Source organism: Phalacrocorax carbo, chromosome 6 (assembly GCF_963921805.1).
Source record: "Phalacrocorax carbo chromosome 6, bPhaCar2.1, whole genome shotgun sequence".
NCBI classification, from domain to species: Eukaryota; Metazoa; Chordata; class Aves; order Suliformes; family Phalacrocoracidae; genus Phalacrocorax; species Phalacrocorax carbo.
The window spans coordinates 29,714,034-29,741,184 of record NC_087518.1 but is presented as its reverse complement, the minus strand read 5'-3'; the positions used below and the strand labels follow the sequence as shown (position 1 = coordinate 29,741,184).

General features: G+C 40.1%; 1 protein-coding gene across 2 annotated transcripts in view; it reads left to right on the top strand.

Moving 5' to 3' along the window:
• The window catches only part of HMCN1 (hemicentin 1), a 219,749-nt gene that overhangs the window by 135,429 nt on the left and 57,169 nt on the right, over positions 1-27,151 (top strand). For both annotated transcript variants that reach the window (XM_064454369.1, XM_064454370.1), the window contains exons 41-55: positions 286-461; positions 771-867; positions 2,929-3,051; positions 4,796-4,957; positions 5,735-6,013; positions 8,207-8,374; positions 13,628-13,741; positions 17,065-17,151; positions 17,515-17,706; positions 18,430-18,603; positions 20,777-20,890; positions 22,302-22,447; positions 24,396-24,546; positions 25,226-25,429; positions 26,488-26,601. In XM_064454369.1, coding sequence (XP_064310439.1) covers positions 286-461; positions 771-867; positions 2,929-3,051; positions 4,796-4,957; positions 5,735-6,013; positions 8,207-8,374; positions 13,628-13,741; positions 17,065-17,151; positions 17,515-17,706; positions 18,430-18,603; positions 20,777-20,890; positions 22,302-22,447; positions 24,396-24,546; positions 25,226-25,429; positions 26,488-26,601 — 2,301 coding nt within the window. The remainder of the gene's footprint in view (positions 1-285; positions 462-770; positions 868-2,928; positions 3,052-4,795; positions 4,958-5,734; positions 6,014-8,206; positions 8,375-13,627; positions 13,742-17,064; positions 17,152-17,514; positions 17,707-18,429; positions 18,604-20,776; positions 20,891-22,301; positions 22,448-24,395; positions 24,547-25,225; positions 25,430-26,487; positions 26,602-27,151) is intronic.

The following is a 27,151-nucleotide window of genomic DNA, read 5'->3' as shown; positions in this document are numbered from 1 at the left end:
TTTCGTTTCTAGCTGTATTTCAAGTATTTTTTTGCTAGTCTTGGCTTATCTACATGGTTTCTCTCTACCTAATATCTCACTAGCATATATCTTCTTAGAGGATATTCTGTAAGTAACAGAAATTATTCCAGTGCTTTTTGTGATATAAAGGAGGCTTAAGTTGATGTCAGAAAGGTAGTAACTGCCATTTTATTTTTGTTAAATGAAGACTGTTAAATCCATGGTGTGTTTACTCTGGGAAGTCTGCAATGCCCAAAGGTCATTTGTTTTGATTTATTGCTGTAGTTCCACCAAACATCATGGGAGAGGAACAAAATGTCTCTGTGCTCATCAGCCAAGCAGTGGAGCTGCTCTGCCAGAGCAATGCTATTCCCCCACCCGTGCTGATGTGGCTCAAAGATGGACGACCCTTGCTGAAGAAGCCAGGTCTTAGCATCTCTGAAGATGGAAGTGTACTGAAGGTAAGCTGGCTGGTCAGGCTGTGGTGGTGATTGCTTTCTGGGGAGTATGCCCACCATGAAGGCACTAGGTACCTGTTTGAGTTTGGATATCATTAGGTCCTCTGGTGCCATAGAGAGTAGTGGGTGAGGAATGAGGGAGGTCATAGACATCTAGATGTTTCTGTACAGATTTTGCAGAACTAATACTGTATTATTAATATTTAGAGAGACAGATGTAAAAATAAAATTTGAAACCTGATCAACCTCTCCCTGAAATTTCATGTATAACAATGTAAGAAGAAATAATCCAGGTTTTCATTTTCTTCCTAGATTGAAGGAGCTCAAGTACAGGACGCTGGCCGTTACACTTGTGAAGCGACAAATGTTGCTGGGAAAACAGAAAAGAACTATAATGTCAATATTTGGGGTAAGATCTAGTAAGCTTATTCCAGGAACAGGAACGGAGTTCAGAGTGGAATTATTATGTGAGATACTAAAATCCTCTGTAGCTCACCAACACTTATTTGCTGAGCTTCATGCAGGGAGATGTTACTGTGTTTGCTGTAGTTTAACAGTCCCAAGAAAGTGCACACATTTTCCAAATTGCTTTGGTTTGGTTCTAAATTAATACTAGCTACTTTGTAGGCTTTTGTCATGCTGGGTTGGCATGCATGATAGTAGTTTAGAACTATAACTCACTGATTTTGTATCCACAGCTCCTATTTGCATACTCTAATGCCATTTGAAGTAACCTACCAACTTTCTACATTTTAAAACACTGAAGTGAGGAAATTCAGATTAAAAAAACCTGATTTGCTCTGCCAATTTATCAGTGCTAAATCATAAAAATAGCTTTAGTAAAATTTCTCTATGGTTAGATGATGAATGTGACTTAGGACATTTATTTTAATAATTGATTTTGACTATTTTTCTGCACCATCATTTTTCTCCCCATATGCAAATTTGAAAGGCGCCCTTTTTTGCTATTACAAATTAATTTCCTGCTTTGAAATCACAAGACTAGAATTATCCAACAGGGTTTGTAATGATAAAACTATTTTTAGTACAGAATTCTGTCATTATTTATTAAAAAGAAACATTCCTGGTGTTCAGATTAAAGGTGGATATTGTAGTACCATTGAAGACCATGTAATTTTCCCATGCTAATGCATATACCCATTTACTGTGCATGCCATCTTCATCCCTCATCTCTCCCTCACCCAGATTGGTAAGATCTGCAGTGTCGCAAAGGACCTTTGCTGCTGGAGGGATATGGATTTGTTCTTTTGTGCAGTGAGACCACTTCAGTAGGATTTTGAAAGGAGGGATTATTCTTTGCTAGTTAGCAGCTTTGATGGAATAAGCTTAATAGCAACCAAAAATTGCCTGTGAAAGTCATCTGTGGATAACTGTTTAGAATTATAGTCTTTGTTTACACCCAGGGACCAAAAGTCCTGTTTGCCATATTTTTAAGTTTTAAATCCAGGAAATGTATCCTTTTGAGGATTGGTGAGATCCTGAGAGCTAACTCTGGTTCCAGGAACCAGTCCATGTGTTAAATGTAAGATGTACCTCTGTAGAGAATGGCATAAACTTTCTGACTAGAAGAAAGACAAATAAGAAGTTGAAGCCAGTACAGTACAATAAAACCCTTTGCAGTCAGTTGTTCTGAAACTTGTACATCTGGTTGCTGCTAAATAACGAGCGTGAAGTGTCAGAGAAGCTGTCTACTGTCGTGTGCATTAAAAACATGCTGGATAAGTTACTCACTAGTGAGATTTTATTTGCCAGTTTCAGCCTGTATTCTCCTCTGCTTTTTTTGGTCTCTTTTCAAGTGTTACCTACACCATTTTCATCTGATGAAAACAGTTCCCCCATTTCAAGAAGGCAGTTATTTCTTCCCTGGTGATTGAACTGAAATTCTTTAAGACTTTGAGAATCAGAGTGAAAACAGTGGTCCTTTTTGTCTGCAACTGGTTTACAGTCACAGAGCTGTAGAGCAAAGCTGGCACTCTGCTACAGGAGGGCAATCGAAGGCATGGAGTCCTTACTGTTGGATGTGGCAGCCAGCTTTTTGCTGCAGGAAAAATTCAAAGGAAAAACTTGGGCTGAATTTTAAAAGTAATTTTCTGACTAACGATATCTCTATGTTTATGAGCTAAGGCCATGAATGAGGCAGGCTCTTAGAGTTGGAGTCAGTTTACATAATTCACAGAAATGGCTTTGTTCTGTGAAGTCCATTCAAAAGTCAGCCAGAAATAGAGCCTATGGATGCACCAGATCTCAGAGGCTGGAAGGGTAGATGTGGTCATTTGCAAGTATATTATTCCCTACCCAGGATCTGTTTTGCATTATCAGCAAGAGAATGCAATCCTTGTAATTGCTTCAGAGCATAATGGGACAAATTTGTATGAGGGCCATTTGGGTCTTACTCTTGTCTGATAATTGCAGCATTTGGAGCAACATGTTATTTGGCATTTCTTTTCAGTGTCACCGAGTATTTATGGCTCAGATGACATCTCTCAGTTGACAGTAATTGAAGGGAGCTTGATAAGTCTGATATGTGAGTCGAGTGGTATCCCACCAGCCAGTCTTACCTGGAAAAAGAATGGTGAGTAACCATCATTTGTCTGTTTTATAAAGCAAATGTGATAATTCTGACCTACCAGTTTTTCTTTTTTCCTGGGAACATTTTAAATAGTATGTTCTGAGGACTCAAACATGCAGACATCTAAACAATCCTGATAAGTGAGTAAAATGAACCACAGTAGTAGATTATTCCCTTCTCTTTAACTTGCCTCTGCTTGGATTAGGCGTCATTATTCCTAGGGATGTGCAAGAGAAGCACAGTGCAGAGATCCTTGAGCTGACTTAACAGTGGATAGTTTATACATGTAAGTGAAGCACTTAACCCCTCTCAGTACGCTTATTCACCACGGTGTAGTGAGACAGCATCAAGACTTTCTTGTGGATTCCAGCCGGCAGGGCTGTGAGTCACTGTGAAGTGCTGTGGTGCTGTGTTGAGAATCTCTGCCCTGTGATCCACTGTATAACATAGATGTATCCTCTGGGTTATTTTTAAATTTGCAGCCATGGCATACTGCCAGGTGGTGAAAGTGCATCCGGTTGTAATAATTGCTTTGGGGATTTACTGAAACTTCTCTCATCCCATCTTAATATTTAAGAGTAGTCTGCACACCTTTTTTGCTTTAGGGGTTAAAGTAAGATTGACAAAGACCTTCTTATGAATCAGTAGACAAAAGCAGGTATTTTTAGCACCTTCTTTTAAGCATGGACACTGTTGGAGACAGAATATTAGACAAAATAAGATGTTGAACTCTTCAGTATGGTGATTCTTGTGTTATTAATCAATCTTCCCTATTCATCTGTGTCTTTCTAGACAGCACAATTCAATGTGGTATGTGCCTACCTTAATTAATTTTGGCTTGTGGAAAGAGAAGATTTTAATTACAAAACACTTTTTCTAATGCATAGAATTTTCAGCGAAAATTATGTTCATAAAGTTCTTTTTAAACCCTGTCTCTTGGAAGCCAAAAAGGCATTGTATGACATGTTCTAATGATGTACTGCAAGGCTAAAGTGTATACACTTAAATGGCAGGAAGGAAACTTGAACATGTTGGAAAGTCTAGAAAGGCAGTTAGACAGTAGTACAGTTTAAAGTACTTGAAAGCAAGATTTTTCATTTGGTGCACTTGTTCATAGAGAGGATTTTAAGTGCACAAGTGGGAAAGGGAAGTTCAGCTTGTAAGAATTATCAGTGGCAGGTGTATTCTTTCTGTCACAAAATCTCCCTGAAGTTTGTAAAGATGGAGATAGTTGCCTAATCTGAGGTCTCCAAGATTGAAAATTCTGCTCAGAGAATGTAATATTATGTTGCTGTCATGTTTCTGCTGAGGATTTCCTGGGCAGAAGTCTACACACGTGCGGTGTGACACACGATGCACAGATGGTCCAGCTGTGAAGACTAAATTACATGTTTCTAAGCACTGGCTGTGCTGGGTGAGATGATTATATACTGGACAATGAGTCAGATTTTACTGAAAATGTTGAATTTACTGCTCAGTGGAAGAGTCTAAGACTTTCTGGATGGATGTGAGAGTTATTATGCTTTAGCACAGGTTGCTGTATGTCATGAAGTCAGCAATTAATGTGGCAAATCCTCAAAATCTGCTTGCGTGAAGTTTCTGATGTCTGGGAGAACTCTGATAGAGCAGTTCTAAAATGGATAATTGTGCAGCTTGCTAATTTTTAAACGAGCCAGTGGACTTTACACCAGGTGAGCAAGCTCGTTACCATTTTCTGTGTTTTTATCTGAAAGAATGTCTCTTGCAGGTTCTCCACTGGTGGCTGACCTTTCAGGAAGGGTGCGGATGTTATCTGGAGGCAGACAGCTACAGATTTCAATTGCTGAAAAGTCTGATGCTGCATCTTACACTTGCATTGCTTCAAATGTAGCTGGAAGTACAAAGAAAGAATACAGTTTGCAAGTATACAGTAAGTTACCATAAAAAATTCTGTTAATAGTTTACCAGTTCTGAAATAGAGTTATGTTATGAAAGTGTTGTCAGCACAGTGATGTTAAGCTGCAGAATTTTCAGGGAGCAATGCCTAGCTATAGGACAATTTCAGGGTGCACTGAGGACAATGTTATGTAATGAAAATTTTGACACTTTGGATTCGGAGCTTGACCAAGACACTGCATATACCTGTTGAAAGTGCATTTGACCACAGATGATTATGAGGACGTGAACCCTTTAGGGGTTAGTTAGTGTAATGTTTCTTGTCACCAGACTGTAGGAATGATGACAACTAATTGAACTTAGACTTTCCAGTTTTACTGCAAATTCTGTATTTCAGTCAGGAACAAAAGGAGGTATTTTTAAACAATTCCAGAAAAGACAGAATCTTCAAAAACCTGTAGGGATTCACAGTGTCTATTCCAGGCATTGGAAGCAGTCTTTTTTAATTTAGGCCTTTTTTTTCCCCCGTTTGCATTTTTAAAATCGCCTGTAAGTTGCATTTTTAAAAACCATTTTTACTTCATGGGTTGGGGGCAGGGGACGTTGTTTGTTTTTTCTCAGCCCTGTAGAAAATGCTGTGTATTGCAGAGTGCCCCTAACTGATTTGCCAGCAGTAACCCACAATAACTGGTCTTTATGAAATTGCTGATTTGACAGACTTGTTCTGATTGTTGTTTGTTCAGAAATGGGTGAAGGTCCTGAACTGTACCTTCCAGTTGACTTCTAAACTGTATTTCTTTTTCTTTCATAGTTCGACCAACTATATTGAACAGTGGTAGCCACCCGTCAGTTGTTGTCACCCAGGGAAATGAAATTTCCTTGGAGTGCAAGGTACAGGGCATTCCAGAACCAGCAATAACGTGGATGAAGGATGGCCGTCCGCTGGTCAGTGGAAGGGACGTAGCAATACTTCATGATGGTCACTTTCTTCATCTGAAAAATGCCCAGGTGTCAGACACTGGCCGCTATGTCTGTGTTGCTGCCAATGTGGCAGGACTGTCTGACAGAAAATATGATTTAAATGTTCATGGTGAGTATGTGCAAAATGGGCAGGCATAACAGAAACAAATTAGACCTTTAAGTTCACCAAAGGATATCCAAGAAGTAGTTCTGTGGCTAAATGTACCACCTGTATCTATTGCAGGCTTTACATGCGATGCAGTTCCGTTGCAAATCAGTGATGCAGTTTCAGTTGCAGTTTCACGAAAATCCAAATCCAATTTTATAACTCCTGAGTATTTTGAATTCTTACCTCAGTCCCTGTTAATATCAATCCACTCCCAGCTTCTCCATCTTCTGAGAGGAGAAAACCAAGATACGGCATAATTTTATACAATATTGGGATGAGTGTCATGGTGGGAAATACTCTGTTGTGGGAGATAGAAAACAAGGTTTAACTGAGAACACCATGCTAGTGGCTGCTACCAGAGGACAGTTACCTGAGGATAGCCAGTGTCTCAAGTATCTAATTATCAAGGTCTCTTACTCTGCACATCAGAAGAATTTGAAGATGGCACCTCTGACTATAATTCATCTCCGTAATTTTACTTGATGGAATTGATCAGAACATCACGTTATCTTACAGCCACTGTAATTCTTTTACATATTATTTCTCATGTTTCATTGAACACTGAATATTCATGTTTTACTCTGAAAGTAAGCACAGGAATTCTTATTTTGAAAATGAGAGGCCTAAATTATTGACCAGTTTTATTTATGTATTTCTTTGTTTGGAATGTTTGCTGTACTCTATTATCAAACTTCTACATAGTAAAAAGAAACTTTAAACCTCCTCAGGCTACTCAGAGTGCTGGAGGATGTTGGTCAGTTTTTAACCCTAGGCTTTAGGTTCTAAAGTATGAACTGTAGAACTGCTTCCAAAGTGGAAATATCCTTATTCCTAGCAAATAAAAGCTAAAAATAAATTTGTGATAGTTATTTTAATAGGAAGTTGTTGTTTCCTTTAGAAAAAGCATGTAATTTTGTCAGTGGTAGAATTTTCCCTAGTGTTTATTAGATACTAGAAATTATAATTAGTGTGGAATGGACAGAACTACAATAAACTGTTATTCGCCAGGGACGTTAAGCCATAAAATAAAGGTAATAGAACTGACAGAATGTAATGTTAATATTTCCATGCAGTTACACAGGAAGAAATTGTCATTAATATATAATATTAAATGTCTCTAGTGCACCCTTAGTAAGTTTGCAGGCAACGCCAAGTTGTGCTGCAGTGTTGATCTGCTTGAGGGAAGGATGGCTCTGCAGAGGCATCTGGACAGGCTAAATCGATGAGCTGAGGTCAATTGTATAGATTCAACAAGGCTGAGTGTCAGGTCCTGCACTTGGGTCACAACAACCCCATGCAAGGCTACAGGCTTGGGGAAGAGTGGCTGGAGAGCTGCCTGGGGGAGAGGGACCTGGGGGTGTTGGTCAACAGCTGCTGAACATGAGCCAGCAGTGTGCCCAGGTGGCCAAGAAGGCCAATGGCATCCTGGCTTGTATGAGGAATAGTGTGGTCAGCAGGAGCAGGGCAGTGATAGTGCCCCTGTACTCAGCACTGGAGAGGCCACACCTCAAGTACTGTGTTCAGTTTTGGTCCTCTCGGTACAAGAAGGACACTGAGTTGCTGGAGCGTGTCCAGAGAAGGGCAACGAAGCTGATGAACTGTGTGGAGAATAAGTCTTATGAGGAGCGGCTGAGAGAGCGGGGGTTGTTTAGCCTGGAGAAGAGGAGGCTGAGGGAAGACCTTATCGGTCTCTACAACTACCTGAAAGGAGGTGGTAGCGAGGTGGGTGTTGGTCTCTTCTCCCAAGTCACTAGTGACAGGATGAGAGGAAATGGCCTCAAGTCGCATCAGGGGAGGTTTAGATTGGATATTAGGAAAAATGTCTTTACTGAAAGAGTGGTCAGGTGTTGGAAGAGGCTGCCCAGAGTGGTGGTGGAGTCACCATCCCTGGAGGTATTTAAGATGTGTAGATGTGGTGCTTAGGGACATGGCTTATTGGTGAACTGGCAGTGTTAGGTTAACAGTTGGACTCACTGATCTCAAAGGTCTTCTCCAATCTATATGTTTCTGTGATTCTGTGTATTCTGTGTCTCAGTTCTGTAGCTCTTCAATTGCCAAGCTTATCTTAGCTTTAGTGAATTATTATTTGGATGACAGAATGTTTTAATTTTTATTTCTTCTGAAGTATGACTTTTCTTTACTCTTGTTCCATAGTTCCCCCAAGTATTGCTGATGACCTGCGGATACCTGAAAACATCAGCATTGTGGAAAAGAATCCTATCTCTCTGGCTTGTGAAGCTTCAGGAATTCCCTTGCCATCAATAACATGGCTCAAGAATGGGTGGCCTGTCACTTTGAACAACTCAGTGAGAATCCTCTCAGGTACAAAAGCTGTAGTTATTTAAAAAAAAACAAAAGGGAAGGGGGTGAAGGGCCCTCTGCATCAGTAGTGCAGGTATTTCACATGATAGAAGGTTTGGTTTAATAATCTGTAAGGACAAGGAGAAAAAAGAAACTCTTATTCAATGCCAAACTTTTCAGTAAATGGGGTCAGATTGGCTGGAGCGCCTGGTGAATAGCTAACGTAAACTTTTAAAGTTTTTACCAAACTTTATGTGTATGGGCCAAAGGTGGGGTAACTATTTGGTCTGTGGCATGGAATAAGCCGTTGTTCTGGATGGTAGTGCATGTTATTTCTGGAAATAAGCATTGGACTATGTCAGATAGTAACATCTTAATATGATAACATGATAGACTCCTGAACTTGTGCAGGACTTGCTGCTCCAGCTAGATCCCTATAAGTCAATGGGGCCTGATGGGATTCATCCAAGGGTACTTAAAGAACTGGCTGATGTCATAGTGAGACCTCTCTCAATGATTTTTCAATGCTCTTGAGAATCTGGAGAGGTCCCAGTTGACTGGAAGCTGGCAAACGTTGTCTCAATCTTCAAGAAGGGCAACAGGGATGACCCTGGTAACTATAGGTCCATCAGTCTCACTTCCGTGCCTGGTAAAATTATGGAGAAGATTGTTCTTGGAGTTATTGAAAAACACCAGAAAGACAACGCAGTCATTGGTCCTAGCCAGCACGGGTTCACAAGGGGAAAGTCCTGCCTAACAAATTTGATTTCCTTCTATGACAAGGTCACCCACCTAGTTGACCAAGGAAAGCCAGTTGATGCAATCTTTCTGGATTTCAGTAAAGCTTTCGATACTGTCTCTCACAGTATCCTCCCGGACACAATGCCCAGCACACAGCTGGATAAACATGTAATGCAGTGGGTGAGCAATGGGCTGATGGGTCGAGCTCAAAGGGTCATAGTAAATGGGGTTACATCAGGCTGGTGACCAGTCACTAGTGGGGTTCTGCAGGGATCTGTCTTGGGACTGGTGCTCTTTAATCTCTTTGTAAATGACTTGGATGCAGGACTGGAAGGAATACTCATTAAGTTTGATGACACAAAACTGGGAGGAGCTGTTGACAGTCTCGAGGGCAGAGAGGCCCTGCAGAGGGATCTGGACAGGCTGGAGAGCTGGGCAATCACCAGCCATATGAAGTTTAACAAGGGCAAGTGCCGGATTTTACATCTGGGGCTTGGTATTCCTGGCTGTACAGACAGGCTGGGGAACGAGAGGCTGGAGAGCAGCTCTGCGGGAGAGGGACCTGGGGGTTCTGGTCGACACCAAATTGAACATGAGCCAACAGTGTGCCCTGGCAGTCAAGAGAGCCAACCGTGTCCCGGGGTGCATCAAGCCCTGCATTGCAGCCAGTCAAGGGAGGTGATTGTCCCACTCTGTGCTGGTGCAGCCTCACCTTGAGTGCTGTGTGCAGTTTTGGGCGCCACAGTATATTGAGGATATAAAGCTACCAGAGAGTGTCCAGAGGAGGGCCATGAAGCTGGTGAAGGATTTAGAGGAGAAACTGTACAAAGAGCAGCTAAAGTCACTTGGTTTGTTCAGCCTGGAGAAGAGGAGGCTGAGGGGAGACCTCATGGCAGTCTACAGCCTCCTCACAAGGGGAGGAAGAGGGGTAGGCGCTGATCTCTTCTCTCTGGGGACCAGTGATAGGACCCGAGGGAATGGCAGGAGGATGTGCCAGGGGAGGTTTAGGTTGGATATTAGGAAAAGGTTCTTCCCGCAGAGGGTGGTGGAGCACTGGAACAGGCTCCCCAGGGAGGTCATCTTGGCACCCAGCCTGATGCTATTCAAGAAGTGCTTGGACAATGCCCTCAGAGATGTGGTGTAAACTGGCATTGTCCTGTGCAGGGACAGGAGTTGGACTTCATGATCCTTGTGGGTCCCTTCTAACTCAGGACATTCTATGATTCTATGATCTTGCTTTGTCAGTGCCAATACATATACTGCATTAGCTCGCTCATCTGATAAGTTTTCTCTACCTCTTCCTCTTCACAGTTATTTTACCCTTTAAAGACAAAAAAATCTTTGAGAGAATGAATATGTATGGCAATAAACAAAACACATCTTTCATTTCTGTGGGTCTGTATATAAAAACAAAGGGAAACCTGCTCATGAGCTTCAGAAATCAATGCATGTAAATACTTCCTGGCCTTGGAGCTAACTGAATCTGGTCTTAATGTCATCTAATAAAACCTGGAATTAGGTGGTCATTCAAAGACACCATAGCATGCTGCATTACCAAGAAGACTAGTCCAAGGAACCTGGAGAAACTTATGATAGGCAAGCAGAGAAACAGACTGATTCATTAGGGATCTTGATTTTCAAGCTGGAATAACTTACAGAGAACTAGTTCTGATGCCTTTTTATGCCAGTAGTAATTGGCAGAGTTGTCCAAAATAGGAGGGGCTCAGTACCTGTTCCTATAAACCATTCCATAGGGAAGTCAGAATACTGGACCTGCAGCTGCAGTGATGTTAAAGCTTTGTGTTTACAATAGGAAATTGAGTTAGCAGCCCTTGAGATTACAAATGGAAAATGTGTACCAAGCAGGCAATATGTTTTATGTTGATTTTATGTATCTGGAGATCAGCTTTGTGGAGTATGTAGAAATGATTAAGTATCTGGTTATGACTGAGGTGTATAGATGACAACTGAGATTTTTTTTGATCTTGGGTTTGCCACTCACAGCTAAAATTTCTCAGGAAAGTAAGTTTTGATGAAATTTCTAATGCTCTGACACAGCCACCATGCAGAGCCAAGCCATCCTACAGCATGAATACAAGAAAATACCAGGCACCTAAAGGAACTGGAAGGTGTTTAGAAGCTCAGCTCAGACTGGATTTGAAGCTGGAATTTTTCAGGTTTTTTTCATTCACGTAGCTTTTAACATTACAGGTAGTCCTGTCTTCTGCTTTCCCATTTTTATGTATGGAGCATGGAAAAAGGAGTGGGTGTCTGATCATTATCTCGTATAAATCTGTCTGGGTTGGTATGTGTTCCTTTCTGTGTGAAGTTGCCATCAACAAGAATAATTTCTTCTGGGCTTGATTGTTTCTGTTCTGTTTGTTGATTTCTACACCCACACTAATATCACCGCCCAGATTGCGGAGTGAGAGACAAAAAGATGTTTATTGTATCTGAATGTTAGCTGCAGTGGGAGTGGGGAAATAGGCCAGAATTCAGTGCTTTGTTTTCCAGCAAACTTTCTGCTTTTGTGTAGTTTTTTAGAAAACTACACGTTGTGGCAGTGAACTGTAACCAACATGGCATTTGGAACTTTATTGCTGCTTGTGCAGCTGTAAAAAAACAAAACAACAAGAAATTCCCCTCTTCGACTAATTTAAGAGGTAAAATACTTTGCCAAACCAAGATTTTGGTTCTGCTGATTGAAAACATACTTGGCATTGCAGATGATTTAAATGTGTGGACACACTGCTGGCAACTCTGAATCTGTTCATTCAGATACTATGCTGATGTTTCCTTTTAATGATGCTTCCTACACACTTCGGAAAAAAAAAAAGAAAAAATTCCACATTACCACATTTGCTTTCCATGCAGACTGTGCACTAAGCTAAGCTGCATATTAGCTTTAGGAAGGAGAAAAGCTTTTATTAATTTATAATTTTATAATTTATTAATTTTATAATTTATTAATGTAGAAAATCATATCCTGCCTCAGCACTGGAGCCCTGGATATGCAAGTATGTGACACTGTAGAAAGTTTCCAGCAGGCAGATGTCTGCTTCATTTTGCTTCTTATATGGCTTTGTTCAGGATGTGGATGGGAGTTGGGATTAGGGTGACATGAATCTGCAAGAATTGAGCCTTCCTCAGTCTCACAGTACTCCATCCAGCAGGTAGGATTCCTTGAGCAGAGGCACATCCATTGAGCAGGCCATCAGTTTCTTCCTTCAAAGCACATGAACAGGAACATAAATTTCTGGGATATATCCCAACAGTGAGACCCTGTGGATACCTGCAGGCAGGACATGCACAGTTCAGATGTGATGTGCTGTGAGGTAATGATTGCTAATGTGAGAGTGCTGCTGCTGAGAAACTGAAAAAGGCTGAAGGATGGCCACCACATTTGTTCTCACACTTAAATGCTCATTGATGTTTGTTTTGCTGTTCCTTTGCCAAAAAGGAAAGCAAAGAGAAATTATTCTACTAGGGCAACGCAGAGATATTCTTGGTCCTTTGGTCAAACATATCTGCAAATCTTCCTTTTAAACTAGCATGCCTGTGCAAACGTGTTCTGACAATGGCTCTGCTATAGTGTTAAGAGAAATATGTTATTTAAAACACTGCGTGTTTTAAAATATGAAAGCGCTACTGTTGTCACCTGTTGTTATTATTATTGATGGCACAATTAATACAAATTCTAGAAGAGAGTAGTGGAGTATTATTCCTTATCTGTACATGTGAAAATACCTTTATGGAGTGTTTGTGTGTGTTTATAAAAATAAACTTACTTTAATGTATGCACCCACTCCCCTTCCCCCGACGAGGCTTTATTATTTTTCCTGGATAGTCATCTAGGTTCTCAGTATAGCAAAGTACTCATGTGAACAAAAATCCTGCTGTCTGAGACATTGTATTCTGTCAAAATTTCCTGCACAGAAGTATATGCACAAATCCTGCGTATTGCATACGCAGTGTTCCTGCCATATCCAAAGTGTCTGTGCTGATCAATGAATTACACATGCACTGTACCCCTGCATGTAGTTTGTGACCTGTGTGGAGTACGTTTGACTTTCTCTGCATGAGCTCTACAGGTGTGTCTGAAAATTTTCAGTGATTGTTCCAGTTGGTCTCTGACTTCCTCCAGAAATTCTCAGAAAATGTACGAATGTCTCAAAGTTCACTTAAATGTAATTTCTGGAGGGAAAAAAAAAGGGATGTGTCAGGGTAGTTTCGAAGTTACTGACTAGAAAGAATAGAATGATCAATATTAAGCACAGATCTAAAAGCACTGAGGAGCTGAGGACCTGAGCAGATGTACAGAAATGATGGGAGTAAGAGTAAGGTCAGTCACTTTCTCTTACTGTTCGTTCAACAAACAAAGCACATTTAAAAAATAGATCACATTAAAAAAAAAACCCCAGCTGTAAATTTAACCAAAACATTAAAAAAAAAAATCGTTAGCACAGACAATTTGGGAGCATATTGGTTGGAGCAGGACTTGAATGATTGTATGTTTTTTGGCTTTCTCCTTAGGGGGCAGAATGCTCCGTTTGACACACACGAGCATAGCAGATGAAGGCCGGTATACTTGTGTGGTGACCAATGCCGCAGGAGAAGTGAGGAAGGATTTTGACCTTTCTGTTCTAGGTAAGTATGTGATAACTTTTTGTTAGAGTAGAAGAAGATAAGGGGGTCTACTGTATACTTTGCTGGTATTTTAAAAATTATTATGCCAAAAACATATATCCTTAGGGGAGAAAAAAATGCATTTGATAACATGGCCAGAAATGAGATTTTAAAGAGAAGCTATTTCTACGTGTGAATTTGCTGCTTGTTTAGTTTTTAAAATCAAGATTCTTCAGGCATAATTAGGAATAACTGGCAACTACTTCTGTTTTGTGGTTTGTTTGGGTTTTATTTCTGGAAAGGAGCTATGTCAATGTGACTGGCTTCAGTTACTTAATTATTTCAGTTGGATAGAAGTCTGGGGGATGCTGACAGCTAGACTCCTATCCTCTCCCCTGTTTCTTGTTGCTCATGGCTTCACCCTTCCTTGGGTATGATGAACAAGGTGAATCAGTTTATAGGTGATCTGAAAAGGTGTGGGTTGTGTGTTTTCCTGGTCAGGTTAGTTTTCAGTCGGATCCGTTCCTTGCTGGTTCACCCCACAGCCTGTAAATGCCAGTACTGGTGAAAGGAAGATGACAAGAGTGAGTGGTCAGGGGAATAGTGCTAATTCTTTTGACACCAGCCTGAATTTAATCTGGTTTAAGTCAAAGAAAACTACGGCCCCAAGAAATCATATGAAACTCACATGAATCTGTTGAATATAATGCTCAAATACAGAAAGGTGCAACCCCATATGATAATACTCATTAATTAAAAGCAGCATTGTTGTGCAGCAGTGCGAATAGTATGTATAGCTGAGTGGCATCACAGTGATAATCTGTTGCAACAGAGATGTGAAGGCAAAGCCAAGACCAACAATTTAAACAAATTAAACGCTGCAGCTGGAATTGTTTTTGCAAAATAGAGATCTCTGATTCAGTGGAAACCTTTAGTCAGTAGAGCTTTTGGTATTGTAAAGCATATAAACCAAGTGTGGTAGTGGGTGATCCTTCTAAGGTATTTAGACAAGGCCTAGTACAGCAGGCTCATTAGATGGCTATTTGGAACCCTTAATATGTAATTTTGTCACATTACTTTCTTTTTTTAAAAAAGGTATTTTTTCCCAGAAAATACTGCTTTTTGGTTTAGTAATTATTTTCTATTTTTATCAATAATTTCTAGGCCTGATAGAGGTTGTCTTGTAGCATTACTGTATATAATTTTCCTGTAAGTTTCTTTCCTCTGAGGTGCTGAGCACTATTAGCTTCCCTTGCCTTCAGCTGACTTACTCATACTCAGCCTGTAAATGATAACTCACATTCATGTCAGTTCATGTTTATTTGATTGGCTCATGGAAGTGTAAGTCTGGTAGAATGGAAGAGATGGATAAACGTATAAAAGCATTCATTGTTTTACTGTTTTCTTTGGAGGGTTTTAGTAGCAGGGTGTTCATGAGGGTTCTGGGAATCTCTCTTGCATAGGCTTTGTTTGCCTTGAAGAAAAACACTCAGTGAAGCTGATTTCAAGTGGGCTAAATGGAAAATTCCATTGTTCAGTCTTCTTTTCCCTCCCCTCAGTAATTTCTTTGTCTTTCTAGAGGAAAATTACTGGAATGTGGCCTGACAGTAACACAGAATATTCACCGGTTCACTGTAAATAGGAACGGTACAGAGACATCCTAGTGTTCTCTAAATCGGTGTAGGAGATGCAACAGGCGAGCCAGTTTGCATGGAGAGCTTGGTGTAATAAGCATAATATTTACATATTTTCAAAATGTTTGATATGGCTTTGTCTTATTTCTGATATTAATATGTGTTGACATCTTACTGTATTATTTTGATGCCAAAGCGATGAGTTGCTCTGTTTGTTTATGAATAGTAACTTTTGGTCTGACTTAAAAGTCTTGAACTTTATGACCTTAGGTTATATTTTCCCCCATCTAATTCCTTCACTAGTTGATGCTTCTTTGTCTCATTGCATTTGGACACTAGAACCCGTACAAAAGTATGTTTTGCATTGCTTATATAGTCACAGCAGGGAATTTGATTGTAACTGCATCACAAGTTCATGAGAGTGCTAGTACTGGCTGCATATTCCTGTGAGCTAAATTCTACTAACCCGCATCTCACCATGTGTCCTGTTCAGAGGTCAACTTTTAGCCATGCTGAAGTAGTATCTTTGCCGTTCCAGTCAAGTGAGATGCAAACCTCTTTCAAGTTTTTTTTAATCTTCACTCTAGTTTGTACCCTTCATTTGTATAAAAAGTCTGGTGTAACATTATTTTTCTGTTGTCAATGAATTTTGCATATTAATGTGATTCTTATTTTTATAAAACTTTTGCTTCCAACTTAGTGACAGATCACAAATATATTTTAATATATATACGCTGAATATATTTTAATTCCTCTCTCCTTAGGTCTTCTATCTAGGCTGAAAGTTTGCATTTTGTAGGATTGTTAAAGCATAGGATCTGGCTCCCTAGTCCGCTGTTTTTCTTAAAAAACTCTCCAAAATCTCTTGGAGATTGGACTTTCTTACAACTCTAGGCCTCCTTTTCAACCTGTTGACTCCATGCCTACTTTGATTTGTGTTGCTAGTTTCTTTTGGTCTAAACCTACAAATGCCTCTACTTTGAAAGAAATAGTTGATCAGAGCTCTTCACCACCACAGCTACTCACCAACATTCATAATGTGGCATCCCTCATCCAGTAGCACGTTAGTTTGTGTAGTCCTGTTCAGACCAAGGTTATTTGGAAACAAGTCATCAAGTGGTCAGCCGTACAGTAAGAGTTTCCTTGTGTTGAGCTAGCTATTTGGGGGTGGATAGGTATTTTAAGTGTATGGTTTTGTCTTCTATTTCCCTAGAGAAACATAGTTTGTAACACAGCAAGGTGCCTTTAGACCTATGTAGTTTGTTCATCTGCTTGTATGAAATTAGCTGTATTTGCATAAAACACATGTATGCCTTTACACCCAGTTGTTGGTAATCTATTGTATTGCTTGGAGCATGCTGGTAAGGAAAAAACCACGCATGCTACATGAATAGACAGATGACTTTTTTTTTTTTAAATGAATCAATTCTTTCCCTAGAGTTCTAGATAGATGATTACAATTACTGTTGTAAAATAAACAATTCTTAAACTTAAGTGCATTGTTTTGAACAAATAAACCACCTGCTGCTTAATATGGATGATAGAACTTGTTTACAAACTTACAAAACCTTCTGGTGCATAAAATCAAACCTGGCCTCACTAACCAGTGCTCTGAGTTACAGTGCACTCGGTCACACTGAGTGTGTCTTTGTTGTATTTAAATCTGTTGTAAGTAATACTTGCTAATGTTGTTGTCTTGTCTGTTTGCAGTACCTCCAGGGATTGTGGGTGAAAATAAGCTGGAAGATGTGAAAGTGAAAGAGAAACACAGAGTTACCCTAACATGTGAAGTGACAGGTAAAAAACGCATAGTGTTGATAGTCATTGGTTCTGAATGGCATGTTTTTAATAGAATTTTCAGTTCAGCGGAATTTTTAAATTTAACAGGACTAAGCACTCCTTCATATAAAGGTTGTATAAAATGTACTCAAGAGGATTGTTGCTGTGATATTTCTTCTCTAAAGGCCTGTGGAGTTTAAGAGGGGGTGTATATTACTTCAGGAGGTTCGAAGACTTCGGAATATGTATTCCAAAATGTCTCTCTAAAGCATATATTTTAAAAGGGCATCTGAAACTGTGTTTTTCTGTTTTTCAGATATTTTGGCATATCCTAGAGGCTATGCAACAACTAATATTTGCAATTTTCTTTACTCCGTTAAGGGAACCCTGTACCACAGATCACCTGGATAAAGGATGGCCAGTCTCTAACTGAGGATGAAGATCACAAGTTCCTGTCCAGTGGGCGTTTCCTGCAAATCACCAATGCTCAAGTCACTGACACAGGGAGATACACATGTATTGCATCCAATACAGCTGGAGATAAAAGCAAAAGTTACAGTCTTAATGTACTTGGTAAGACAGCTGGGCTGGCTCTCACAGAGGAAATATTCATCTCAGGAAAAAAACAGATAATCACATTGGAATGTAATGCTTAAGTTGCCTGGCTATGATTAAAATTTTATAGCTTAGTAATTGATAAATAATAGTAGTTCAACAGAAAGAGCAAGCCTGTGCTTTAGGTAATATAGAGCTAGAAAATGTGGAGCCATAACAGGACGTTGTTGGTATGGAATGAGCAGGACAGTACATTGGTTTGTGATTCAGGGAAGGAGTATCTGAAGAGCACTTCAGATTGTGATCTGTTCATAAAAACTGAAACCATCTGCAGTTCTTTTTTTTTTTTCCATGATGATTATTGCATAACCAAATGCAAACAATGGAAAGTTTGTTTTCTACATCCACATTTCCTAGGCTCATGCCTCCTACCAATCTACTGCTCACAGGATTATCAAGCAGCGGGTCTGCCAGCTGCTGCACGAGAAGTGGTGCCTGGCTTCCTGGTGACCTGTGTTTGACAAAGGCTAAGGGTGGATGGAATCCACTAACATGGGCTGACTCAGTTCAGGACAAAACATAAAACCAGATGAATCCTGTCTGGTTCTGGGTTTCAGTGCACCTCGTAGGAATGCTTCCTGGCTATTTAAGGCTGCAACCAGATTCCTAGACTGAAGAGGGAACAGAAAATTGGCTTTTCATAAAAAGCCTTTCTCTTGTTGATGATTTTGTTGTTCTTAGTGTCCCCAACCATCGTGGGTGCAGACGGCCATGGAAACACAGAAGATGTCACTGTTATCCTCAACAGCCCAACATCGCTGGTCTGTGAGGCTTACTCGTATCCTCCAGCTACAATCACCTGGCTGAAAGATGGTTATCCTTTAGAATCAAACAGAAATATCCGCATTTTGCCAGGTAAATTTTTTGTTGTTATTGAGAAATAACATAACACTTTATTCTTTCATTAATTTCCTGTTCCAGATTTTTTGAAAAATCAAAGGATATATTTCAATTAAGTGCAATTTTTGTTCTCTTGTTGCACTTCCTATTCCAATATTTTTAAGTGCTTCACAATTAACTGATTATTCACTTTCGTATTTTATTTGCATTCAGGTATTTATCCTTTTGTTCTGTAAAGCTAAATGATGGCAAACGAGATCACTGGAGTTAATAATGAATGTAAATAACTTGAAATTAACTGCGGAAATTAGATGGAGAGAGAGATAAACAGCAACATTAGTAAAAAGAATGAGGTGGTATTTTTCTGGCTCATTAGTTTGCCAGTTTTAATTTGTGAAGTAGCTCTTGCCTGGCACATCCATAGAGGTGAAAAACAGGAAACAAGCTTCACAAGTAACATGCAAGTAATGTAAATGAACAAGTACTTTAGCATTGTTAACTGCAAGTGATCAGAAGAATGAGTCAATATCGATAGCAAGGCATTAAATTACTACATGGGGGAACATTCCCCCGGGGTCTGAGCTGGGTCCAGTTCTGTTCAATATATTCATCAATGACCTGGCTAATGGGACAGAGTGTAACCTCAGCAAGTTCAGTGATGGTACAAAACTGGGAGGAATGGCTGATACACCAGAAGGCTGTGCTGCCATCCAGTGAGACCTGGACAGGCTGGAGAGCTGGGCCGAGGGGAACCTCATGAAGTTCAACAAGAGCAAGTGCAAGGTCCTGCCCCTGTGGAGGAACAACCCCATGCACCAGTACAGGTTGGGTGTTGGCCTGCTGGAAGGTGGCTCTGCTGAGAAGGACCTGGGAGGGCTGGTGGACAGCAAGCTGACCCTGAGCTAGCAGTGTGCCCTTGTGGCCAAGACGGCCAGTGGTTTCCTGGGATGCATAGAAAGGAGTGTGGCCAGCAGATCAAGACAGGTTATCCTCCCCCTCTACTCTGCCCTAGTGAGACCACATCTGGAGTACTGTGTCCAGTTTTGGGCCCCGCAGTTCAAGAAGGACGTGGAACTGCTTGAGCAAGTCCAGCGGGGAGCTACGAAGATGATCAGTGGACTGGGGCATCTCCCTTATGAGGAAAGGCTGAGAGTCTTGGGTTTGTTCAGCCTGGAGAAGAAAAGAGAAGACTGAGAGGGGATCTCATCAATACCTTTGACTATCTGAAGGGTGGATGTCAGGACACTGGGACTAGGCTCTTTTCAATAGTGCCCAATGACAGGACAAGGGGCAATGGGCACAAGTTTGAAGACAGGAAGTTCCACCTCAATATGAGAAAAACATTTTTACTGTGAGGGTGACAGAGCATTGGAACAGGCTGCCCAGAGAGGTTGTGGAGTCTTTTTTTCTCTGGAAATACTTGAACTCCGCCTGGATGTGTTCCTGTGTTCCCTGCCGTAGGTGTACCTGCTGAAGCAGGGGGGTTGGACAAGATGATTTCCAGAGGTCCCTTCCAACTCCTACCATTCTGTGATTCTGTGAATACAGTCTAAAAGAGCTGCAACCAAATTAAATAGTGACTCATGTCAGAATGCAGACAATATAAATCACAAATTAACAGGATGCTATGGGAAGGGAATTTATGTATGTCAAGGTAGTAGAGGCCACCTGAAATATTAAATGCTACTGATTCACTCATGTTTACACTTCTGACATTGTGGCTGTTGCTTCTGTCTATTTTCCAGAGGAAGGTAAGTGTCTTTTTCATATGAAGTACTTCACTGAAACAGAAAGGCATTTCAGAGGCTCACATCCACCACTGTATGTTGAATAGACTCTTTTTGCGTAGTCTTACCAATTATGCTTCCTTTCCCTTTTCTTGTGAATGAAATGCAAACCCTAAATCGCTTTTTCCTATCTAAATATCTTCAAGAAATTTATTGTACAGAATTACGTTAACAAATTTTCCAAGAATATGTAAGCAACAGGAGTTGTGATCCAAAGCACTCCTGCAAATTATGCACTCGTTTATTATGCAGTATACATGGTGGTAAGCAATCAGTTTTTCATGTTCATCTAAGGACAGAATTTGGACCAAAGGGTTGAGAATATGCTGCAGAAGCTATTTAAATAATTGGGAAGCAAGAGTATAATGTAGATGCTGTTAAAGAATGATGTCTTTTGGCAGGTGGTCGAACTCTGCAGATTCTAAATGCACAGGAGGACAGCGCTGGAAGATATATCTGTATAGCCACAAATGAAGCTGGAGAAACTCTGAAACACTATGAAGTGAAAGTTTACAGTATGGAAATAGTTCCAAATTTTAATTTTTACTTTATTATTTTATTCTTTCATTTTCCCCCTTTGCAGTTTTACCTACCCTGGTGAATACAAGGATTTCTGTTAGTAGCTTTGTTGAGCAAACATCTGCATTATCTCATGGCATTGCTTGAGGAAAGGCACTAGAAAAGTTTGCTGTTGCATCTTTTTCAAATGCTGCTGCTAGGCTAAAAATCTTTGTATCAGCCAGGGGAAGATATTTAAAAAATACTGATGAATTCCAGTTTCTTCTGAAATGCTTTTTTGGTAATGATTTTCAAATCAGATGAGTGCAGCACAGAGAGAGGTGTGAGCAGAGAATCTCAAAGAAACTATTTTAGAAGGAAAAAAAATGGAGGGGAGAGGACCCATAACATCTAATAGGAAACTTTCTTGCGTAAGGTAAAACAGGAGGATACTCTTTTTATATCCTTCCATAAAATACCATATGGACAAAAGCTTTCCCATTCAAGGCTTACTCTTAGCCCATTGTCCTTTGAGCATCTGTGCCTAATACTCTATTTTAATGCTCAAACTCTTAGTTTTGGGCTCAGTCAAGCACGATTTCTCATCTTTTTTTTTTTTTTTTTTTTTTTTTTAATTTCCTAGTCTGAATTGGAGTTTGGTTTGCTCTGTCACATCAACTGTGCTGTTATTTTAATTGTAGTTCCTAGTAAGGCCCCATTGGATCCGGAATAATGAAATGACGACAAAAGAGTTCATTACTGAAGTATGGCGATGTAGCAATATAAAGCCCCTCACCCCCAAATGCCATTGCAACTGCAGTTATTATGGTATTGTAAGCATTAGGGACAATTTAAGATTTCCCATTGAAAAAGAATGGAAAATGCTTTGAAAGCATTTAAAAGAGATTATGAGACCAGGGTGGGGGGTAGCTTAAGAATTTTGAAATGTTCTGTTTTCATTCTGATTCATAAGGAAATGAGATTTTGCAACACTGGGATTTCAGTGGAACAGAAATGATGAGTTTTGACCAGCTACTCTGAGTGTGGACTTCAGTTCAAACATATGTTTCTGAGAATATTAGTTTCCATTAAAATGCTTTTTAATGACTGCACTGCACTCAACTTTATAGAATTCAAGCCAAACACATAATAAAGTGCTATAGCTAGGTAAGGCTATAGTCAGGCTTGCATGTCTAAAACTGTTGAACACAGTTTTATATATTTTTATATATAATACATGTACTAAAAATAGTTTAAAGTACATATATGTACAAAAATTCAGCTATGGGGAGGAGGCAGATACAGGGGGAATGCATTTGCTTTCCCTGATATTATCATCCAGGTTTTCCCTTTGCCTAGGTAATTTTGAAGAGCTGCATAAGACAGTAAGTCATGAAAGTCTCTCTTGCTCACTTTGTTTTTGTGCAGTTCCACCCACCATTAACAAAGAGGATATCTCAGGGATGGGTCTCTCCCCTAAAGAAGTGAAGATCAAAGTAAACAACAGTCTTACCCTGGAGTGTGAAGCTCATGCCATTCCTGCTGCTGCCATCAGCTGGTACAAGGATGGACAGGCCAGTCACAAACTTAATTACTTCTAATGGGTGGATTTTGTACAGAAACAACCGCGTATTCACTATCACTATTAATGAACATTCCTGCAGTGTAACAGGCTCACTTGCACTGCTGAAGTCAGCAGGAAGTCATCTTCCTGCTGTCCTGCTGGCAGGATCACCCGTCATGCATCTTAGGACATTTTCTGTTGGCCAGACCTCTGCAAATTGACACCCTTGTTTTGTTGTGGGTGCTTGGCAGTGACACTGAGACATTGGTGCTGGAGTTTCCAGGACCCACCACTGGCCTGTGCTTTAAAGTGTGAGGGCCCTGCCTAGCAGTAGCATCCCATGGTGTGACCACATGTCCCTTTGCCATTGTGTAAAGTCCCCAAAGGCCCTGTGATAGAATGGCCCCATGCTTCGTTCCTCTAAGTGCTGCCCTTGCAGAAGTTGCAGAGAGCTTCCCGCTTGGTTCTGGCAGAGCTCACAAAGCCACAAAAGCATCTGGATCCTCTGCAAGGGGGAATGAGGCGTGGTTCCTGCCGCACACAGTCTTCACAACAACATTGGTCTGGAGGAGAAGCAGTTTGGAAGGGCATTGCCACAGAATTGTACTGATGGTAGTCTGGTGGGGACTGGTTATGAATAAAAAAGAAATGGCGCAACTCTTCTGTAAGAAAGGAGAATATAATCTCTTGCTTTAGCTGTTCTTGGTAGGGTGCTTAAGTGGCAAACTGCTGCACCTCTGCAGCTGGACCAGCTCGTCCTGGATTTACTGAATGTGCAGAAACAGCCTGGAGTCACAGGAGAGACTGCATATACACCCTCCATCTGTTTCAAGCATATGCTGTAGTTCTTGGATCTCCTGGGTGTACTGATTGTATTGTCAATGAAAAATTATGTTGGGGGGAGTTGAGAGGTCCCCAAAGAAAGACAGTGGCTGTAAGCAGCTTGCTGCTATTGTCAGAGCAGCAGCTTTTTCTTAGGTTGCCCCTATGTAAATGGCTTTCACTCACATCCATGCACTAAATCAATCATCCCCTGCAGGCCAGGAGTTCAGTGCTGACTCCCTAATGTGCTCTGTTTTCATTATTGAGAAATACAGGTTGTATTAGTGTAGTCTTTACTGTCATGTGTGATGTAAATTCTAGGGACAGTAACATCTAATTCTGTGTATCTCTGTGTTGCTGCTGCACCCATTTTATGTTCACACCATGTACTTGCTGGGCAGCAGATCCTAGTGGTTGTGTGGCTGTAGGGTGAGTTAGATTGAGTTGTTCACCTCATAAAAAACTGGTAGTTTTACATGTGTAGGTTTTCCATCAGCTAATCAACTTGGCCAGTGAGTTCAGGGATTGAATCAGGATAATTTAATCAGATGTCACAAAAGCCCTTGCCTGATAGGGACGGCATTGCTCCCTTCAGCAGCAACTTGCAGCGGGAGCTAAGAGTGATGTAAAACCACATTCTCTCAGAAGACCAGCTACCAAGATCAGAAAGGTAAAGATGCAGAGCTTCTGACAGCTATGAAAAGAAAACTGTCTCCAGGAACTTGATCAGGTTTACTCAGGGAGGAAAAGCTTTTGGTCTGAGGGAAAGGAGGAGCAGACGAGAGGAGAGCTGAGCTGCATCACCTGTGGCCAAGGCTGCCATCATAGGAACACTTGGGTTAGGACTGTGTCCTAAGTGGTGACCCTCAGTAATTTGGTGTCCTAAGCAATGGCTTTCTTCGCACAGATTGAAAGCGGGCCTTGCTGGAAGCATTAACAAAAATTGAAGGATGTTCTGTTGGTAGCGGTACCAAAACCAAACTATGATCTTACTCCCAGTATACTGCTTTAGGAAGGATTTTTAAACAACCGGAATTTGGCCAAAAAAGAGATGGTATCATATTACTTCTACAAATAAAGCTATTTCTAGTGTATATTTTGCCAAGTATTAATTTCCATGTAAAATTACATTACAGCCACTTAAACCAGATGATCATGTCATTATCCAAGCTAGTGGCCATACTCTGCAGATTAAGGAGGCTCGAGTTTCGGACACTGGTCGTTACACTTGTCTGGCATCCAACATTGCTGGAGAGGACGAAGTGGAATTTGATGTAAATATACAAGGTAAACAGAGTTCAGATAACAAAATTCTTCTGGTAGCCTCCTTTTCTACTGTTCTGGTATGTTAAGATTCTTTATTATTTTGTGTCCTTTACACCTGCTTGGTCTAATCCAATGCTTTTGTGTTTTGTGTGATTTTTATTTCATGTATAGTTTGCTCATCTTTGAGGTATACAGTATTTGATTATTCTTTCTTTCATATTTTGTGACATATGCAGTGTTTCTGAAGTCAGCGGAATGACACAGTAACTCTAAACTACATGAAAACATTTTAATCTAGCTTAAACTAAGGCATCATATTTTATTTATCTGTATTGAGTCATACTTAGAGGGCCTAGACATAATCATCCTGTTGGATGTATTCACACTGTGTGTGAATACAAGAAAACAATAATTTCTAATTTTGTCCAAATTTTCAGAACTTGTGTAAAACCAGATAGCTTACTATTTAAGTATTATTGTTGGTTAATAGCCTCACTGTTTTGTTGTCAGGTCTTCTTACACTGTTATCTATTAGTCTTCAGAAAATGTTCAGCAGATTGCTCAACTGTTCATTCTGATGAAAAGAACTAGAATTTTCCTGGCTAATCTAAATTGGAGGGGGAGTTAATTTAATCTTCTTAATTTTTACTGCAGCTATTTAACAATTACAGTATCTTTTTTTTCCCCTACTTGGTTATAGTTCCTCCTCACTTCCAAAAGCCTTATAAGGAATGGGAAGCTGGTAACACAGTAGATACGGGAAGAGGAGGAGAAAGTAAAGATGTGATTGTCACCAATCCCCTTTCACTGTACTGTGAGACCAATGCTGTTCCTCCTCCAGTTCTTACATGGTATAAAGATGGCTATCCTCTGAGCTCTAGTGATAAAGTACTAATATTACCAGGTGAGTATTAAAATGTCATTCTCTGACCTTAAGAAATGGCGTTAGTGCTAGTGTTTGTCTAGTAATAAAATTTTCTTCTTCAAAACACTGCATTAATTCTTTTTTCCGACTTCCTTGACTGGAAATGTTTTTTTTTCCAGTTCTTGGATTAAAGCTGTTTCCTTCTTTCATTCAATAATTAGTCCCTAAACTGGTGTAAATGTGACCATTTAACTTTCTTATGATGTGTTGGAAAATAAAATACAATAATGATACCTTCTCTCTGACGTGTTCCTCATTTATTTCCTTATTAAGTTTTGCTTTGGCAAGATCATAATTGGAGTATAGAAAAGCCTCTTAACCAGGGAGTGAGGAAGTAATGTTTCCATCAGAAAAATGGCCATGAGCTTTTACTTAATCTCATATGAGAAAGGGGCAGAGGTGCTTATAATGCTGAGAGTACAAAAAGATAGCCTTTCTGTGCAGAGGATGGTTTGGAATGGTGTGTGTAAAGAAAGGGCAGTGGTGGAGATAATGTCTTTTTGTCTACCTAGTCCTTATCTGTTGGGACACCAATGACAACCACTCCCCAAATCCCTTCCTAATATGTCCTCTCTTCCTGAAATTATATATATGGCTATGCCTTAAATGAGGAATAGAGTGAGAAGTAGAAATACTATGTACCTATAAGCTTCAGAAGTGAATTTTTCAGTTTGCAACAGCTTTACCAGACTATTATGTGCTTATATTTCCTGTTGCCTATTAGTTCTCAGTCACTTTGAGAAATATTTCTATTTTTCATGGAAGAATAATGTCTGGCTACATATTGCTGAAGAACATCATTCCTTTCTGTAGAGTTAATCACTCTCGTCTAACTTTTCAGTACGAACATTGTTGAATTCCAAGTATCTGCCAATAGAAAAAGTAGCTAAGAAATAAATGTCTTTAGTTACTTATAATTCAGAACAAAAGCTGACAATTCATAAATTTGCTTGCTTGGGTCTCTAGTGAAATGTGGTGTGGAAATGACAGAAACTGGTTTATGCTGCATTTAAATCTTGAATGCATCCTCCTTCCAGGAGGACGAGTATTGCAGATTCCACGGACACAAGCTGAAGATGCTGGGAGATACATGTGTGTGGCAGTAAACGAAGCCGGGGAGGATTCCATTCATTATGATGTCCGAGTGCTCTGTGAGCTTTCCTGCTTTTCTTTTTCTTTTAAATGACAAAAAAAAATAAAAAAGAGTTCTGTGGAAACTAATGAAGCATTATAGTTCAGGTTTACTTAATGTTTTTAAAATTTATAAATTCTGCATAGTTGTAAACTATGAAATTTGTGTGTTTATATAAGGTGCTAGAGTTTTGTAGAAGTATAAAGAATTGCATGAAAATAGCGTTAATGATGTTAGTTCAGTATGTTTTTAGGTTACCATTATAGGAATTCAATTACATTATCCCAATCACACTTCACCAGAAAGAAAAGTATGTGTAGTATATGTAGATTGCCCCAGCCCTTCTCCTGGTGTGAAGGTAAGTACCTGCACAAGGTGTGCACAGGTTGATGATCTGTTGCGCCAGGTGGCTGAGTTGCAGGAGACAGTTAGAAGGCTGTGTAGTATTAGTAGAGCTGAGGTGGAGATAGGTGGTTTCAGAACCACGTTCCTGTTGTGGACACCACTGAGAGCAAGGCACCTTGGACACTGGTGACCTGCAAAAGCAGGGCTCTGCTTCAGTCCCCACC